The sequence below is a fragment of the Toxorhynchites rutilus genome, chromosome 2, assembly GCF_029784135.1.
Source record: "Toxorhynchites rutilus septentrionalis strain SRP chromosome 2, ASM2978413v1, whole genome shotgun sequence".
NCBI classification, from domain to species: Eukaryota; Metazoa; Arthropoda; class Insecta; order Diptera; family Culicidae; genus Toxorhynchites; species Toxorhynchites rutilus.
The window spans coordinates 226,377,902-226,395,501 of record NC_073745.1 but is presented as its reverse complement, the minus strand read 5'-3'; the positions used below and the strand labels follow the sequence as shown (position 1 = coordinate 226,395,501).

Sequence of the window (17,600 nt, the reverse complement as noted above, 5' to 3'; positions counted from 1 at the left end):
TAACATTTTCGTCAACTCGAGAAAAACGAAGTTGAAGACCCGAACATGAATCTGCGAATTGTATTGAAAGGTATCGATCTCTATCGCTACTTTCACCACTAGCAGTCAAGAATAACTCTGAAAAACCAATCGTACCTGTTGTTCAGTGATTTGAGCTCAAATTTGAAGCCTAGGAACGAACAATGTTACATTGGACGTCTTGACTGCCGCGTTTGCACATTGGACATATTACGTTGCACGATGCGAATCTGAAACTAACTACTAAACAGCAATTCAAATATCAGCATTTCGTTCTAAAGACATATTATTGTTGTTATCACTTGTTGAATTGCACTGAAATCGCTAACAACGCCCGTAAGAAACAAAAACCCAAAACGACCGAAGTACGAAGTTGTGTTGTTTTGACTGCTTTATTACTTAGGACGTTCCGAGCGTCGGAGGAAAGTGGCGTCCGAAGTAACAGCCGAGTGCTTAAAATACGAATCTGCACATTGGATATTTTTTGTATCGGCGATAAAAAGATGAAGAAGATAGATACATGAACGATTGTTTTTGTAATGCATTCAATGATTGAAAACTAAGAGCGTGCATCCATTAACTCGATTTGTTTACTTTTGTTACATAGGACCTTTTCAAAAGTTAAGCGAGATTTCATAGATTATTCAACTAAGCAGTTCCCAGCAAACATTAAATCACATAACAAGCGTATATATAACATCATATGCCCTAAAATTTGGTTGACATATAATGCGCCTAACTGGCATATGCATGCAAAAGTGGAGGCCATATACATACATGACAAATGCTTACCGAATTTGTTTGGATGAATATGCAACTTTGACCGGCTATAATAGCGACTTTTGCCATACTCATATACGATTTATTACAGACATAGAAAAAAAAAACAAATGGCGCAAAATATTTTCGTGAAATTTTTATTATAGCCTCACGAATCGCCATTTTTATATATGAGTATTTATGTTTGCAGAAATAATAATTGTTTGACTGACTTGTGTTGGGAGTGGAATATAAATGTTTAAAATGGCACAGATTGATGTTTGGTGAAAACTGCTCCGATGTGGGTTCGAACTCTGGTCGTCTGGATTATCATCCACCAGCTATCTCGCGCGGCTATCTGAAATTTAATTCAACAGCGGTTAAAACTTTCGAGTGCATCAGCATTTCATTGACATTTCAATATGATGTAATATGTTCTTTATTAGGATCTAATATGATTCACTGTTTCATGATTTTCTTCAGCATGCAACACGATTCACTACAGTACTGAATCGATTTAAATTATACGCTTATACGACACACAAACTGCATCAGCGTAATATACGCATATGATGCGGATTAAATACATTTTACGACAATGTACATCATGAAATTGATGTTTATTATACCTAATTGCGACTTAATTTGATAATGGTACATAAAATCGACTTTTCATATTTTATGCGATTTCAAATATACACGATACATACTTTGATTGATATTATATGCGATTATGATTTATTCGGATTTCTTGTAAGACTTGGCACGTGCAAAATTATACGATTTAATGTTTGCTGGGTTGTTTCTAAAATTTCACAGCATTATAGAATAATATCCGAAGGTATAAACAAGCGACTTATATAAAATAACAGCCTAGTTCTACGTCAACAATTCGGTCGTACCTTGGACACAACCTCCTATAATTTTTTCAATAAAAAATAAAGAAAAGGAAATAGAAACAAACTTAAAACCAAAAATGGTGGCCTACAAGGGGAGCGGTATAGGAAATGTACACGCTTGTCCACGGAGGAGGGGGAGGGTGTCTAAAATCGCACTTAATCGTTTATCAGTAGCTGATTAAAATACGTCGATCAAAATTTCTGATGATGCTCGAGATTTTTTTTTAAAATTTTTTTATCCCATTTATTTATTTATTAGGCTCGTTAGAATTTTAGCTGTTACAGAGCCGGGTTTAATCGTGTACATGTACATATGTTTATGTTTCTATAAATTGTAAATTACACAGTAGTTAAGTAGCCATTTAGGCGTTGGGTTTTTCTGTTCCATTACATTATGGTAAATTACACAGTAGTAGCCATTTAGGCGTAAGGGTATTCTTTCTGTTCTTCCTTTGTTCAGCAGACCAAACAGCGGAGACAGTAGATATTGATCATTGTTGGGTTATTTATAGAACAGCAGCCCGATGTTTCTTGCAGAGCAGAGCAGTTGTATGGATGAATCGATCTTATTTCGACCGTGGATCGATCTCCATCGCTGATGATGGTTGTTACCGCGACCCGAGGTGAGAAAAACACTCTCTTCTAGTTGCCTACTTGTTATTCCTGCAGGTAAGTAATAGTGATAAATGCTTACATATATAGTGTTTATTCTTTTCGTTACAGGCTCGCGGTATCTGATCTACGACCTCAGCAGATATGCAGTCAACACTAAAGTTTTAATTGTAGGTTATAAATATAGTAAGTATTCATATTAAAGCAACTGCAAAACAAACCTTCGATATTTGTTCCTTTTCCGTTTACTGCACGGATGGAATACTACTGATAATAGTAATAATACTATTCCGAAATATTACCACCAAATAAAATAGAGATTTAAACAACGCTTTAACTTGAACTTTCGCTTTCTCAAAACATTCCAATTCACATGTCCTAACATGAAAACCAAACGTCACTTTTTTTCGTGTGGCGTCCGCAGTCATCGCAATTTCATCGCTGCTACGAGGGAATGGAAAGTGGATTCACTTATACGTCATGGTGGTTGCGTGGACGTAGTTATTCTATAACAACACAAAGATGGTCAATTGAGAGCCCTGAGTTTGAACTCACGATCGATCGCTTGGTAAGCGATGCTCGATGCTCGAGATGACGGCATCCAAAAAATAGTGGCGTGTCATATCCCTGGGTATTCGCGTTGAAGGCGGAATGATGTCAACATCTGGATACGATATTAGTTTGTATGAGGCCAACTATTCTCTATCAGATTAGTCGGCCCCAACGCAGTTTTAAATTACTAAAATTTGTATGAAATTTTTTTCTTGGCGTTATTTACCTACTAGAAATGCGTTGTTCTGATCCTAATTTAAACTATTTTCTATGAATTTTCAGATATTCTCACCAAAACTTACCATTATAATATAAAGTTATCTTTAGACACAATTTTTGTATATTTTTTCACTACTTGCATGCAAAGGTGATTTTCATTTACATAGAGTACTAATTTGGTTTGGTAAAAATAATTTTCATTCATAATTTTGATTTTGAAGCGTGTTCATTTCTTCTGCAAACCCATATCAGAGAAGACAAGTGGAACATGAGAGAAAAAAGTTTTGTGGCAAGAAATTGTAAACAGTGAAAAATTTGACAGATGATTTACGCTCTAAAAATTGAACATAATGTTAAGATGTCTCTAAAACGGTGGGAGACATCATATATAAGGTGGGAGGTTCATATATGTTATTAATGTTAGCATCATCATGATGAACACGACGAATGGGATAGAAATAACGAACTGAAAACTGAATAAAATATATATATAGACGCTGAAAGTGCTGATGACCAATACCATAATCCATTTTTATTGGTTTATGTATAATGTCGTTAATATTTGCATTATCAGAATAAACCCATATGTATTGTAATCATAACTTGCTGTGCTATTCATAACAACATTTATGGTCGTATTCCACCAATGATGACAAATGTGTAATTTACGAATGAAGCTTCGCCATAGAAACTGGACATTGAATAAAAAAATTAAAATGTGTTAAGAGCATCAGTTGAAATATTTTAAAGCATTCTTATCGAAATAAATTGAATGATACAATAATTCTACGACTAGGTAATGTATGTACGCTTAAAAACAACATAAAAATATGATTTCTGAATAAATTTCATTTTTTTCAGCTTCGAACAAACCCCGTAAAAAACCGTTTTTATTTTTTAAAATACCCTCTGTTGGTATTGTATCTAGAATTCACAAGGTAGTGAAACGTTAACATCAATTAGTTTCTAATAATAATCTTTTTAGTTGCCGGGGAAATTAATACCAACCTATATTTTTTTAGCCAAACCAATATTCCATGCCAAACCGTAATATTGGTTCTCAGATTTTCGTGTAAATTGGTAGTTTTGTTCCTTATCGTAAAATATTAGATCCCATTCCATTCTAGGGTGGTTCGAAAAATCTAGTGTTTCCCCTTTTCTCCAAAAATAACTTCTTTTTTTTAAATTCATATCTTTTGAACTACTAAACCGATTCAGATGATCGACATATCAAATTAGACAGTTAGCTAGTCTTTTTTTGAAAAAATTCTACATTTGCAAAAAAAATAATTTTGTTTTCTTAATTATTGATTTTTTCTCTCTGATTTTTTAATGTGTTAAGTAAAAAACCCTTAGATTTCAAGAAAAAATATAAAAAACATAGCGCCCTTGGTCCCGACACCATGTAAACTATAAAAAAACAGATACAATTATTAATCACGAAAACAAAATACATTTTTTTCGCAAGTGCAATATTTTTCCAAAAAATTCTAGCTGATTGGTTTTAATTTGATATATCGATCATCTCGGTTAACATAACTCAAAAAAGAAAAAATAATACATCTGATTTGAGTAAAACATGTAAATGTGTAAATTAGAGCGCCGTTGGTCCCGAAACCATGCAAACTATAAAAAAATGGATACAATCAATAATTACGAAAACAAAATTCAAATTCGTTGCAAGTTTGATATTTTTCCACTAGCTCATTAACTTCAATTTGATGTGTCGATCATCTGAATCGGCTTAGTGGTTCAAAATTTATGGGTTTTTGATAAAAGTATTTTTTTGGGAAAGTGAAAAAAAATGGAATCATCAAAAAAAAAATAATACAGGTTCAATGTTTGACCATAACGAAAACAACCTACCAATTTTCACGAAAATCTGAAAACCTGTAATACTGCAATAGTTCACAAATTTCAAAGTTCGCGTTTTTCTTGTTGTTTTTCATATCTTTTAGTGCGGCCATAATAATAATTAGGATTACTGCACTTGGATGACCGCTGGAAAATATAAGTATCATTAACTTCCTTGAATATTGGATGATATAATATATACAATCGAAGACTCTTTTTGTCGTTTATGAGTTTGGTTTTTTAAGTTACTACTAGGCATGTTTGCGGATTAATAGAAAGATATGATATGTTGATCCTTGAAATAAGTTTGAAAGTTAAGAATTGGGAAAACAAATACAAAATTCATGTGAATGGAGACGACTTTTGTGTACAGCACATGCCACTGGGGCCTTTTGCTGATTAAGTAAGTAAGAAACGTCATAACTTTTTAACCATTGAGTCAAAAATCGACATATCAAATGAAATCTTATTCTTATATGAATCAACTTCAATCGGTCATTAAAAACGAACTCAGAAATTAAATACTACAGAAAAACTTTAATTATAAAAAAAATTGCCCTCTTTCACACCAAATTTCTTCTATCTTGTCGCAATTTTAAACCTCTCAAATTGAATTGTGAAAATGATAGGTCAAAGAACGAAAAGCAGGAAAAATTAACAAATAATGGGGGGTAATCATGGATTTTTAAAAACCATCTCAAAAAAATATTTAAAAAAACATTCCTTTTTAATTTCTCTTTCAAATTTTGATAAAATTGCACTGAATAGTAAAAGTAGGGCAATGATAATATTTGAATAAACTTATATAATAATAAACATGTTTATATAAACCTTCCCATCTTAACATTTTTCATTGAAGACCTTGCGTCAAGACAGCTCAAGTATCATGGGCTTAACCCAAGGCGCGTAGAAGTATATCCTAAGGTGGGCCAACTTGCTAAAACCACTCTTCAGCCATCTTGGAAATCTACTGTGTTTTGTTTGTAAACAAAACACAATACGCTAGTGCCGAAGCTCGCTCCTGATCAGTCTGTCTCTTTCACGCTTCAAGGAAATAATTCCCCTTTTGCTTTCTTCCGTACTGTTTTCATATACCGCTCCCCTAACCAACTTAGTGACGAAACGTAATCGTTCATCAGCTAATCGAATAGTTTTCAGTAGTTTATTATTCGATACGATTAATCGCCCCAAATAATCGATTAATCGATTAATCGTCACACTGAGAGAAATAATTAATTAAACTAATATTTCTCATTTGCTAGAAAGCCATATGGAATCTAAAAAGTGTTCATTCCGCCTGAAAATCAATTATTATCTTTTACGCTCCCATAAAGTCGTAAACGAAGCTCAATTCGCGTTGACGGCATTGAGCTTCGTTTACGAACTTAGGGAAGCGTCAAAGATAATGATTGATTTTCATGATAAAACTGAAGCGGCCGTACGTTTTTTTCTCTCTGGGTTTGAATCGATTAATCGACGTAAATTATTCGTTCGCTTCGATTATTGGTTGTGCAGTATTCGTTCGATTAATAATCGATTTCTGTAGGAAGTATTCGATTAATCGAACGATTATCGGGGATCACTAGATCCGTCTTGGGCTTAACCAAGGCGCTTAATCTATGTATAACGGCTTAACATCGGCTTTTTTGACACGAACGAAATAAAATTTGCACATCAAAAACAGATGAGAAATCAGTCTGAAATATTTATGCGTATTACCTGAGACGTATTACCATCCGACTCAAAATGCGTTCTGTGTTAGCACAGTTAAAAAAAAACACCTCTGTATACTTCAAAAACGCTCAGAAATGCTTTCTGTTGAAGTCCGATCCGTCGTTTTCCAGCAAAATTTGTTTATCCACAGATACAAGCATAATCGGACACTGCAATATTGGAACAATCGGTCATGTTGACCATGGCAAAACGACGCTTACGGCAGCAATAACTAAAGTATTATCGAAAGAAGGACGAGCTGAGTACATTGCTTATGACCAAATCGATCGTGCCCCAGAGGAAAAGGCCCGTGGAATCACGATTAACGCGGCGCATATTGGGTATAGTACGTCAAAAAGACATTACGCTCACACAGATTGTCCAGGACACGCGGATTACGTTAAGAACATGATTTCCGGTGCATCTCAAATGGATGGAGCTGTGTTAGTGGTGGCTGCCACTGATGGTCAAATGCCCCAAACAAGAGAGCATTTGCTATTGGCACGACAGGTTGGAGTGAACAATATTGTTGTGTTCATCAATAAAGCCGATCAGGTTGATCAAGAAGTGATTGAACTAGTAGAAATTGAGCTAAGGGAACTGTTAAGTGATTTCGGATTTGATGGAATAAACAGCCCTGTAGTTGTAGGTTCAGCACTTCTTGCCCTACAAGGGGACCAGTCTGAGTTGGGAGAACCGGCGATACAACGTCTTCTAGAAGCAATCGATACTTACGTCCCAACACCAACGAGAGATTTTGTGTCACCTTTTCTGTTACCAATCGACAATGCATTCACTGTCCCTGGAAGAGGAACCGTAGTGGTTGGTACTCTGGCGAAGGGAACTATGAAAAAGAACGATGATGCGGAGCTCTTAGGATTTGACGAACAAATTAAAACAACGATAGGTGGAATACAGATTTTCAAAAAAGATGCTAGTCAGGCGAAAGCAGGCGACAATATTGGTGCTTTGCTCAGAAATGTTAAAATAAGTTCCGTTCAACGAGGTATGCTTCTCTGCAAGGCAGGTAGCCAACGAGTGTCAAACCACTTTGATGGTACCATGTACCTGCTTGCGAAAAATGAAGGCGGTCGTTCGAAACCACTCACATCTAAGTACATCCAACAACTGTTTAGTAAAACATGGAACATACCATGTAGGGTGGATCTTGTAGGCCAGGATATGCTTATGCCTGGAGATCATGGCAATATTCGGTTAACATTGTTAAGAAAAATGGTCATGTCATGTGGACAAACTTACACTATTCGCGAGAATGGGAAAACTGTATCAACTGGAATAATAACAAAAATTTTGGAATATGTAGATCTCCCACAGAATAAACTTATCAAGTTACAACTAGACCAGTTACAACAGCTCCCTTGAGAATTGAATTGTAAATAAATGCTCGACCGTATTATCGATTTTTAAATATAACATAATCTTGAACAAACGTTTAGAACCTCCCTTTCATTTCTATCGTTTCCGAAAATACATCCTTATTCATTCGTATCATGCTAGTCAAAATGAGCTTGGAAAAATTTTCTTTTTGTATCTGCAGCAGTGAATAACAAACTTTATGGAATTCACTCAATTTATTAGTCATTCGAATGGCAGCTGCTTGCAATTGACTAGTTACAAATGATTATGACACGTAAATGCATAGAAAGGAAAATTGGGTCTTACTAGTCTGAAAACACATTCGTAATTCCAGCATGAAAATACCATTTAGGGGAGAGAGAATTATTTTGACTCACTTTTATCAATTGAGGAAGCAGAAAAGTTTGTTGACGTGTGAGAGCCACATAAAAGTAGAATTTGAATGTCTAAATACTTTTTAAATGTTAGTGTCAAGTTTCAATTGGAGTGAGGTAGCATAATACTTGAGTTAACAGTACTCTTCAAATCGTCGATTGTACTGGTCCAATCAATGGCGGCCATTCTTGGAATGGCACTAGTAATTAGTTCCGTAACTTTCGTGATATTTTTCTTAAAGGTAGCCAACACGTCTGCCACATTGACGTTTTCACCGCAATCTCTCCAACAATCGTAATCTGTAGCCATGGCAATGGCTACATAACAAAGTCCTGCTTCTTTTGCTAGAACCACTTCCGGTACCAAAGTCATATTGACTAGATCCGCACCCCATTGGCGGAACATTTTACTTTCGGCTTTGCTAGAGAATCTAGGACCTTCTATTGTGACTACGGTTCCTCGTTCGTGTACCGGAATTCCCAACTCTTTGGCGGTTTCGATCAACACTTCGCGACTTCGACTACAGAATGCTGGTTCCATGGGTATGTGACAAACTCCTACCAGCAGCTCGTTGCCATCATAAAATGTTTGTGCCCGTTTCGTAGTACGATCGATAAAATTATCTGGAATGACAATATCTCCAGGACGAATGTTTTCTTGCAACGATCCTGTAGCGGTTGATACAATCAAATGCGTGCACCCGAGCTCCTTGAGCGCCCAAATATTTGCTCGGTAATTCACATTCGAGGGCATAATTGAGTGGTTCCGTCCGTGGCGGGCTAGCAAAACGCAATCAACTCCGGCTATTTTCCCTTCAATTAGTACATCCGATGGATTCCCGAAATGTGTGTTCACAACTTTTTCTGCACGTGATTCAATAATCTGACTATCATCCAGTCCGGATCCTCCGATAATGCCGATCTAAAAAAATTTCTATAATGTATGTTAGTATTGAAATATATGTGTACCTTTATTGGTTTGTTCATTGCGAGATTAATAATTTCCACAGAACAAATGCACTCGACAATAATAGTTGTCGTGAATAATAGTTATCATTAAGTCAGTAGCCCGGTAAATGCGTTTGTCAATTCACGTGAAAAATATTCTTTATTGCTCTGACGAAAAGTGATGAACACTTTTCTTCATTGACGGAATTAGCAAGATCAATAAATGGCAGATCATTCACGCATACGTCATTTCTCGGTTGTCAAAAAATTTAAAGCGGCAGTTTTAATTCCACACCTTATCTGGAAATCAAAATCATGGTATTGACGAATTTACAACCAGATGGGGCAGTGAGTGAAATGATGATGTTGAAATTAATTCGTATGAAAATCGTTCAATATTTTCAGAAAAATCAGACTTTATGTTCAAATTTTCGGTTTCACGTATTCTATCTACGCTAAGAAGGCTAGAAAATCGCTATTTTACAATGTGGTATGTATATTTTGGATAATGCCTTGGTATAAGTTTTATAACTTTATTTTTTTTTCAACTAGGTAAACGATGAGTGGCATGTGTTGCGCTAAAAATACTGCAAATATTTCTCGTATCGGCCCTTATATTATCAATGATATCATCCAACTCAATATGTTATTGATTTCATCACCATTATTCACAGTATTCATAATCTATATGCATTATCAAACTTAAAATTCTCGAAGATTATCAATGACTTCGGTTCAATTGGGTTTTGAAACCATCGTAAATATACAAATCTCTAACTTTCTTACCATATACTGACGACATTTAATGGTTGAAATGAAATAAAATAGAAAGAAAATGAATAATCACGTAGTGAGAGAAGACAGTAGACAAAAAATACTACTCTTTCGATTTTTACTAGTTTTCAGATTGTTATATTTTGAGAAAACTATTCACTATTTGAGTGAATAGTTTGCTGCTTGCTTGCTCAGCTTGTTGAAATTTGTAGTGATTCACACAAGGTATTTATTTATTTAAACTTCCTTTTATTAGAACAATAAGTCACTTTCAAACACTGCACATATCCAGAGCACGCCGTGTATATCCGTGTTGCTTCGTAGTCTCTAATGGCGGGTTTACATTAGGGAGATCTATAGCTAAAGATGGATTTATTCACATGAAAATATATGTAAACGGGTAAGAATACATATGATACACTTCTTCGATGTATATATGTATAGAATGTATAGAATAAATTTGGGCATATGTAAACGCTGGTGAATTCCTCACTGGTGAGAAATCACTAAAGTTGGATGCAGTTCTACTTCAAGTGAATAAATTCACCGAAAGTATGAATATATTCATTATATAAGTTCGCGTTAGTGTAAACGGTTGATGCGACTTCTATAAATCTCATCATATTTCATCACACGAATCGCAATTATAGCCGGTCAAAGTTGCATATTCATCCAAACAAATTCGGTAAGCATTTGCCATAAATACTTAATCGATTTAAATTATACGCTAATACGACACACAAACTGCATCAGCGTAATATCCCAGCAAACATTAAATCGTATAATTTTGCACGTGCCAAGTCTTACAAGAAATCCGAATAAATCATAATCGCATATAATATCAATCAAAGCATGTATCGTGTATATTTGAAATCGCATAAAATGTAAAAACTCGATTTTATATACCATTATCAAATTAAGTCGCATATCGGTATAATAAACATCAATTTTATGATGTACATTGTCGTAAAATATATTTAATCCGCATCATATGCGTATATTACGCTGATGCAGTTTGTGTGTCGTATAAGCGTATAATTTAAATCGATTCAGTACTGTAGAAAATCGTGTTGCATGCTGAAGAAAATCATGAAACAGTAAATCATATTAGATCCTAATAAAGGACATATTACATCATATTGAAATGTCAATGAAATGCTGATGCACTCGAAAGTTTTAACCGCTGTTGAATTAAATTGCAGATAGCCGCGCGAGATAGCTGGTGGATGATAATCCAGACGACCGGAGTTCGAACCCATATCGGAGCAGTTTTCACCAAACATCAATCTGTGTCATTTTAAACATTCATATTCCACTCCCAACACAAATCAATCAAACAATTATTATTTCTACAAACATATATACTCATATATAAAAATGGCGATTCGTGAGGCTATAATAAACATTTCACGAAAATATTTTGCGCCATTTGTTTTTTTTACGATGTCTGTAATAAATCGTATATGAGTATGGTAAAAGTCGCTATTATAGCCGGTCAAAGTTGCATATTCATCCAAACAAATTCGTTAAGCATTTGCCATGTATGTATATGGCCTCCACATTTGGATGCATATGCCAGTTAGGCGCATTATATGCCAACCAAATTTTAGGGCATATGATGTTATATATACGCTTGTTATGCGATTTAATGTTTGCTGGGATACGTAATATAAGTATATTTTACGACAATGTACATCATAAAATTGATGTTTATTATACCGAATTGCGACTTAATTTGATAATGGTATATAAAATCGAGTTTTTACATTTTATGCGATTTCAAATTTACACGATACATACTTTGACTGATATTATATGCGATTATGATTTATTCGCATTTCCTGTAAGACTTGGTACGTGCAAAATTATACGATTTAATGTTTGCTGGGGTACCAGTGCGCAGCTAAATGGCATTCCGGAAATTTCGGATGCTGTTCGAATGGAACTGGTTAGTCGAGGCCAAAAAAAAAGTCAATTTATGAAGTTTCCGATTCCCCAAATCGGAAGAGACAAATTGGCTGATATCATTGATTATGTAGGGGTCGATACGAGAAGGATTTTCAGTATTTCTAGCGCAAAACACCCTATTCATCGTTTACTTTGTTGAAAAAAATTAAAGTTACAATACTTATAACAAGCCATTCCTCGTAATATACATAGCACATTGTAAAATGATGATTTTCTATACCCATATCAAATTAAGTCACAATTCGGTACAATAAACATCGATTTTATGATGTACATTGTCGTAAAATATATTTAATCCGCATCATATGCGTATATTACGCTGATGCAGTTTGTGTGTCGTATAAGCGTATAATTTAAATCGATTCAGTACTGTAGTAAATCGTGTTGCATGCTGAAGAAAATCATGAAACAGTAAATCATATTAGATCCTAATAAAGAACATATTACATCATATTGAAATGTCAATGAAATGCTGATGCACTCGGAAGTTTTAACCGCTGTTGAATTAAATTTCAGATAGCCGCGCGAGATAGCTGGTGGATGATAATCCAGACGACCGGAGTTCGAACCCACATCGGAGCAGTTTTCACCAAACATCAATCTGTGCCAATTCATACATTCATATTCCACTCCCAACACAAGTTAATCGAACAATTATTATTTTTACAAACATGAATACTCATATATAAAAATGGCGATTCGTGAGGCTATAATAAACATTTCACAAAAATATTTTGCGCCATTTGTTTTTTTCTATGTCTGTAATAAATCGTATATGAGTATGGCTGAAGTCGTATTTGGTTCTTTCACAATTCGTGAATATATTCATATTAGATCGCAATTCAATTTCAACATAATCGCTATTATAGCCGGTCAAAGTTGCATATTCATCCAAACTAATTCGGTAAGCATTTGTCATGTATGTATATGGCCTCCACTTTTGCATGCATATGCCAATTAGGCGCATTATATGCCAACCAAAATTTAGGGCATATGATGTTATATATACGCTTGTTATGCGATTTAATGTTTGCTGGGTCGTGTGTTGCGCTAAAAATACTGCAAATTCTGCTCGTATCGGCCCTTAAATTATCAGTGATAGTACCCAACTTGATATGTTATCGATTCAATCACCATTATCCACAGTATTCATAACCTGTATGCATTAGCGAAGTTAAAGTTTTCGAAGATTATCAATGACATTGGTCCAATCGGGTGTTGAAACCATCTTTCTTACCATATACTGATGACATTCAATGATTGAATTTAATCTAAAAAGAAGTAAAATTAATAATCACGACCGAATCTATTGTGGTTCTGAGCTCTAATGTAGGTGTCGCATGAGCTGATTAAGCTTTGCGTAAATTCGTCAATTTCTTCACAAGAAATGTTGAAGTGGAATTCGGTTCAACAAACACAACAATGGAAACCTCATATCAACAGTCACGCTGTGAACAGCCCAACTGTGAACATTCGAACAATAGGAATATTCTAACGCCGAAAAAGGCGGCATGTGTTGTGTATCGATAGAATTGGAATACTCTTAGGGCGAGGTGACACTGGATCGGAGTACGCACGAAAACTTAATTGTGCGATAACTGACGAAGAGAAACGAACAATTTTGTTCGATAGAAGCTGGCGAATTCGAACGAAGCAAGTGGGAAGCAATGTAACCACACCAATACAATTCTATGTGATTGTTTACTTCTCACGATTGTATGCGTTTCGTGCAGCCTTATTTTCGTAAGAAGCTGCAGGCAGTATCACCGTAGCCTTAGGCCTAAACAGCTACTGTGTAATAGATAAAACAAATCGAGTGGTTGTATCCGAGACACAACCGCTTAGGACTTAGGACTACGCAATTTTTTTTTTAATTTGTTGGTTTAACATTTCGGATATTATTTGCGAGTACGTCGAAATTTCATAAATAACACTTTAGTAAAAATCTCCGGGGACCCTGAAAAGGGGAGATTTGTTTATTTGGACTATAGGCTGTTAGCCCATTAGCCTTCTTAAAATTAAACGTGAATACAAAAAACATAAAACATACAAATTTAGAACTTATACATTCAGTTGGTCTCTAAAATATAATCTTAATCTTCTTAGAATTTCTTCTGATGTCATATTTACAGAAACAACATTTTGCAGCACGTTGAACTCACGCATAAATCTGGCTGTCGGTTCATGCTGGGTGTAATTTCTGTTCCTCAGGGGTGGGTCAAACATCCTCCGTCGACGAAGAGAAACGGGGCTAGTGTTAAAACGAATCCTGTCGTAGAGACGCGGGCTTTTGATCCGTCCGTTCCGATCCGACTCGACTTCATGTAAAATATTCGCTAGTGTTTACAGCTCGAGCGGAAACAACGCAAAACGCAAAACGAGCAGAATGAGCGATCTTTGTTGTTTCAGGCACAGAAAGATTCTGAGAATTTTCCTCAGAGGAGATGCAATACTTATGCGCTAGCGACAGTTTACTTACTATGCAAGGGTGGAGTTTTATAAATATTCTCTTTTCCATCAATTCACTCGCAAACAGTTCGTTCTGAATCAGTTCGCTCACCTACAGTACAATCTCAATTAGTTCGCTCACCAACAGTTCACTCTCAATCAGTTCGTTCATGTTTCATAATGGTCATCATGTGTGTGGCTTCCAGAATAAAATGAAAAACTTTGCTATCTAACGCCACTCGTCGCGCGGAATGAAGAGGACTGACTCATATTCCGAAAACTATTTAAATACTAATTTTAATGAAGGTGTCGGCATGTCGCATTAAATATAATTTACTGTATAGATTCTAGGCTTTATCGATACCTGTGAACGATGTTAAAATGAAGCCTATACCCTCAAAGAATGTATTCATTATTAAATTATTTATAACATTTAAGTTTAGTTTTAAAAATTACATTACATTGAAAAATGAAATGTTCGGAATATGAGATAAAACCAATTATGTCGCATTACAGGCCTGTCCAATTAGATGTAACCTACTGTGTTAAGTTTTGTAGGATAAAATTTTTTTAGAGGTAGGTTGTTTCTTGAAAGACAAAACATGTGCCATCCATGTGTGAAGACATGTTTTCGTTCCATGGGAAGATATTTGGAGAAATTGTCTGGCACCCCTGGAGTTGTCTGCTATCCAATCGTAAACTTATCGGCTAACAATGTTTCCAAAAGTAAACAATACAACAGTGGAATACATTAAGTTGTGAATTTTCCTTGAAATTGTGATATCTGTCTGCAATTTTAACTTTCGTTACACGCTCACAAGTGCGTTTTCATAGTAGAAAAAAACGGAATTGATTTCACATTAAATCAACATGATCGATCCCAATTATATAGAAATTAATGAAATCAAAGGGTTTCTATCATTTATACAGAGTGTAAGTATTTCTACGCTGTACAATCTTGTTAATCACACTATTATTAACACGTAAAGATTGTTTCATTCTGTATAGTATTTGCTTGTCTCCGTCGACATTTGAATACATATCGTTCATCAGAACCGAGGCTATGAAACTTGTTTTGTTATCTTTCTAGATCGACTGGTATGATCCTTGGCTCATCGGGCTAATAGCGTTTCATATATGTATAACAACCACAGCTGTGTTAACGAGGAAATGTGGAAATTTTCAAGTTTTTCTTTTCCTAGTGTTGTGTAAGTAAAGTAGAAATTTTCAAGTTTTTCTTTTCCTAGTGTTGTGTAAGTAAAGTAGTATTAATCGCAACAAATATTGTTGAGCTATTTTGATTGTCATAATTTCTACATTCAGAATATTTTGAAACCCAAACAGTATCTTTTAATTCAATTTTGAAATATCTGATCACTTGGAATGCAAAAGCATAACCGGCATTCGTTCAAACGCATTCTTTTAAAATTGTTCGAATATAATAAGCTGTAATTCAATGCCTCATTAGTTTGTCGACAATGTAACGAATCCTAAAAACAAGCGGATAATAAATCATGGATGTGTCTGAAGTTAGTTCTTATAAAGGTTACTTGAAGTGGAAATTAATACATGTGAAGACGGAACAATCCGGATATTACCAATCGAATCAAATCGACTAACTCTATGCTACCGGTAAATAAGAGCCGGCTCAATATAGCAATATATTGAGGGTCATCTATAGGCAAAACGCTGTTAATTAAAGGAGCTTCGATGTGTGTCTCATATCGTTGAATATTTTTAAAACAAATAATTCAGTTAGAAATCTTTGTTATAATTGATTTGCAATTGTTAATCTTAAATTTGTGTTTTAGTGTTAATGGTATACTTTTCGGAGAGCATCAACGAGTACGCAGCTGTGAACTGGAGGATTTTTTCGAAGCAACAATATTTCGACGACAAAGGTCTCTTTATATCAGTGGTGTTTTCTGTGCCAATTTTACTAAACTGTATGCTCATGGTGGTACGTTTTGTTGAACATTTTCCTAACCATTCGTTGTTGTGTAAAATATTATTGATGTTACAGGGTAGTTGGCATTATCAATCCACCCAACTGATGACTCGTCTTAAGACTGCTCAATTGCGACAACAAATACGACAATCCAACAATCGCAGGAGGATACAGGAGCAAAAAGAAGAATAAAATCGACGCCTTATTTGGAATAGGAGCTTTATTAGTGTGTTGTAGATACTAAATATGAACAGTGTTGTTAAAACTGAATGCGGGGCAAAAGTACATCACCGTTTATATATGTATGTGTGTATAATATAACGTTGCACTTATTATCGATGTGTGTTAGTCACTGGGTCATTAAAACAAGGGTTTTTTTTACTTATTGCCTGTTGTATCTGAAAAATTTGTGTGTATGGTACGAACATTGAATCGGGAACCTATATGAATATTGTAATAATGACTTTGCACCATAATACCATAATAGATAATGTTACCCCGTTAACGATTTCTTGGGATGTGATGTCGTGCAGGGAATGATCGAAACGAAGTTGTCGCAGGACAAGATGGCAAATCAGTTTTATCGAACAGGTATTGATGTGTTACATCTGTGTGTCCTATTCTACAACGATTAAGAACCCTCTGTTCAACTCTATCGGGTCGAGAAGCTCTGCTGATGATGATCGAATTGACAGTCAACAAGTGGGGGAACCGAGGGTAATACGGACAGTGGGGGTAATATGGACAGGTGATTGATTTGTATACTTACATTTTGAATTTCAGATTTCTGTTCATGAGAACACCTTCTACATGTTATTCTATGACATTTAACCCAATGAATACTGATCAAAAGTGGAAAAGGGAAACAAAAACCGAAAATCATACATGATTCCGCGTGTGGATGTTATTTTTGGCTGCTTCGATATTAAGCATTTTGAGTGGTTTAATATCGAAATTCAATTCGCAGATGGTTATATTCCGGTTTGTAAGTTAACAGAGAAGCGATATTAGGTATGTACGGAAAAGTAAACTCATTTTTGAGTGGAAAATTTATGTTATTGAAATAAACGGAATGCCCTATAAATGGTCTAGGAGTCCCAAGGAATGCCCTATAAAAATGTCTATAAATGGAAATCA

General features: G+C 35.1%; 3 protein-coding genes and 1 long non-coding RNA gene across 4 annotated transcripts; 2 read left to right on the top strand and 2 right to left on the bottom strand.

Annotated features, from left to right (window-relative positions):
- Positions 1-1,500: 1,500 nt before the first annotated feature.
- LOC129771389 (uncharacterized) lies at positions 1,501-2,655 on the bottom strand. Its single transcript, XR_008742359.1, has 3 exons — positions 2,510-2,655; positions 2,398-2,444; positions 1,501-2,339 (listed from the first exon to the last, which is right to left on the bottom strand). It is a non-coding gene; the product is annotated as an uncharacterized LOC129771389 (long non-coding RNA).
- Positions 2,656-6,556: 3,901 nt separating this feature from the next.
- On the top strand, positions 6,557-8,076 carry LOC129768092 (elongation factor Tu). Its single transcript, XM_055769510.1, has one exon. The coding sequence runs from the start codon at positions 6,660-6,662 to the stop codon at positions 8,007-8,009; it is 1,350 nt and encodes a 449-aa protein (XP_055625485.1). The 5' UTR covers positions 6,557-6,659; the 3' UTR covers positions 8,010-8,076.
- A 123-nt stretch (positions 8,077-8,199) lies between these two features.
- On the bottom strand, positions 8,200-9,555 carry LOC129768305 (S-methyl-5'-thioadenosine phosphorylase). The gene is made up of 2 exons (XM_055769857.1): positions 9,347-9,555; positions 8,200-9,299 (listed from the first exon to the last, which is right to left on the bottom strand). Exons 1-2 carry the CDS (start codon positions 9,362-9,364, stop codon positions 8,481-8,483), a joined length of 837 nt encoding a protein of 278 aa, XP_055625832.1. The 5' UTR covers positions 9,365-9,555; the 3' UTR covers positions 8,200-8,480.
- A 5,630-nt stretch (positions 9,556-15,185) lies between these two features.
- LOC129770629 (transmembrane protein 18) lies at positions 15,186-16,800 on the top strand. The gene is made up of 4 exons (XM_055773589.1): positions 15,186-15,448; positions 15,606-15,723; positions 16,327-16,475; positions 16,539-16,800. Exons 1-4 carry the CDS (start codon positions 15,386-15,388, stop codon positions 16,653-16,655), a joined length of 447 nt encoding a protein of 148 aa, XP_055629564.1. The 5' UTR covers positions 15,186-15,385; the 3' UTR covers positions 16,656-16,800.
- Positions 16,801-17,600: the final 800 nt, after the last annotated feature.

Bases quoted from the DNA above. Each gene is read 5' to 3' on its own strand.
- LOC129768092 (XM_055769510.1), top strand. From the start codon at position 6,660: ATGCGTTCTGTGTTAGCACAGTTAAAAAAAAACACCTCTGTATACTTC.
- LOC129770629 (XM_055773589.1), top strand. From the start codon at position 15,386: ATGATCGATCCCAATTATATAGAAATTAATGAAATCAAAGGGTTTCTA. The intron at 15,449-15,605 runs GTAAGTATTTCT...TTATCTTTCTAG, and splicing joins TTCTATCATTTATACAGAGT to ATCGACTGGTATGATCCTTG. The intron at 16,476-16,538 runs GTACGTTTTGTT...TTGATGTTACAG, and splicing joins TAAACTGTATGCTCATGGTG to GGTAGTTGGCATTATCAATC.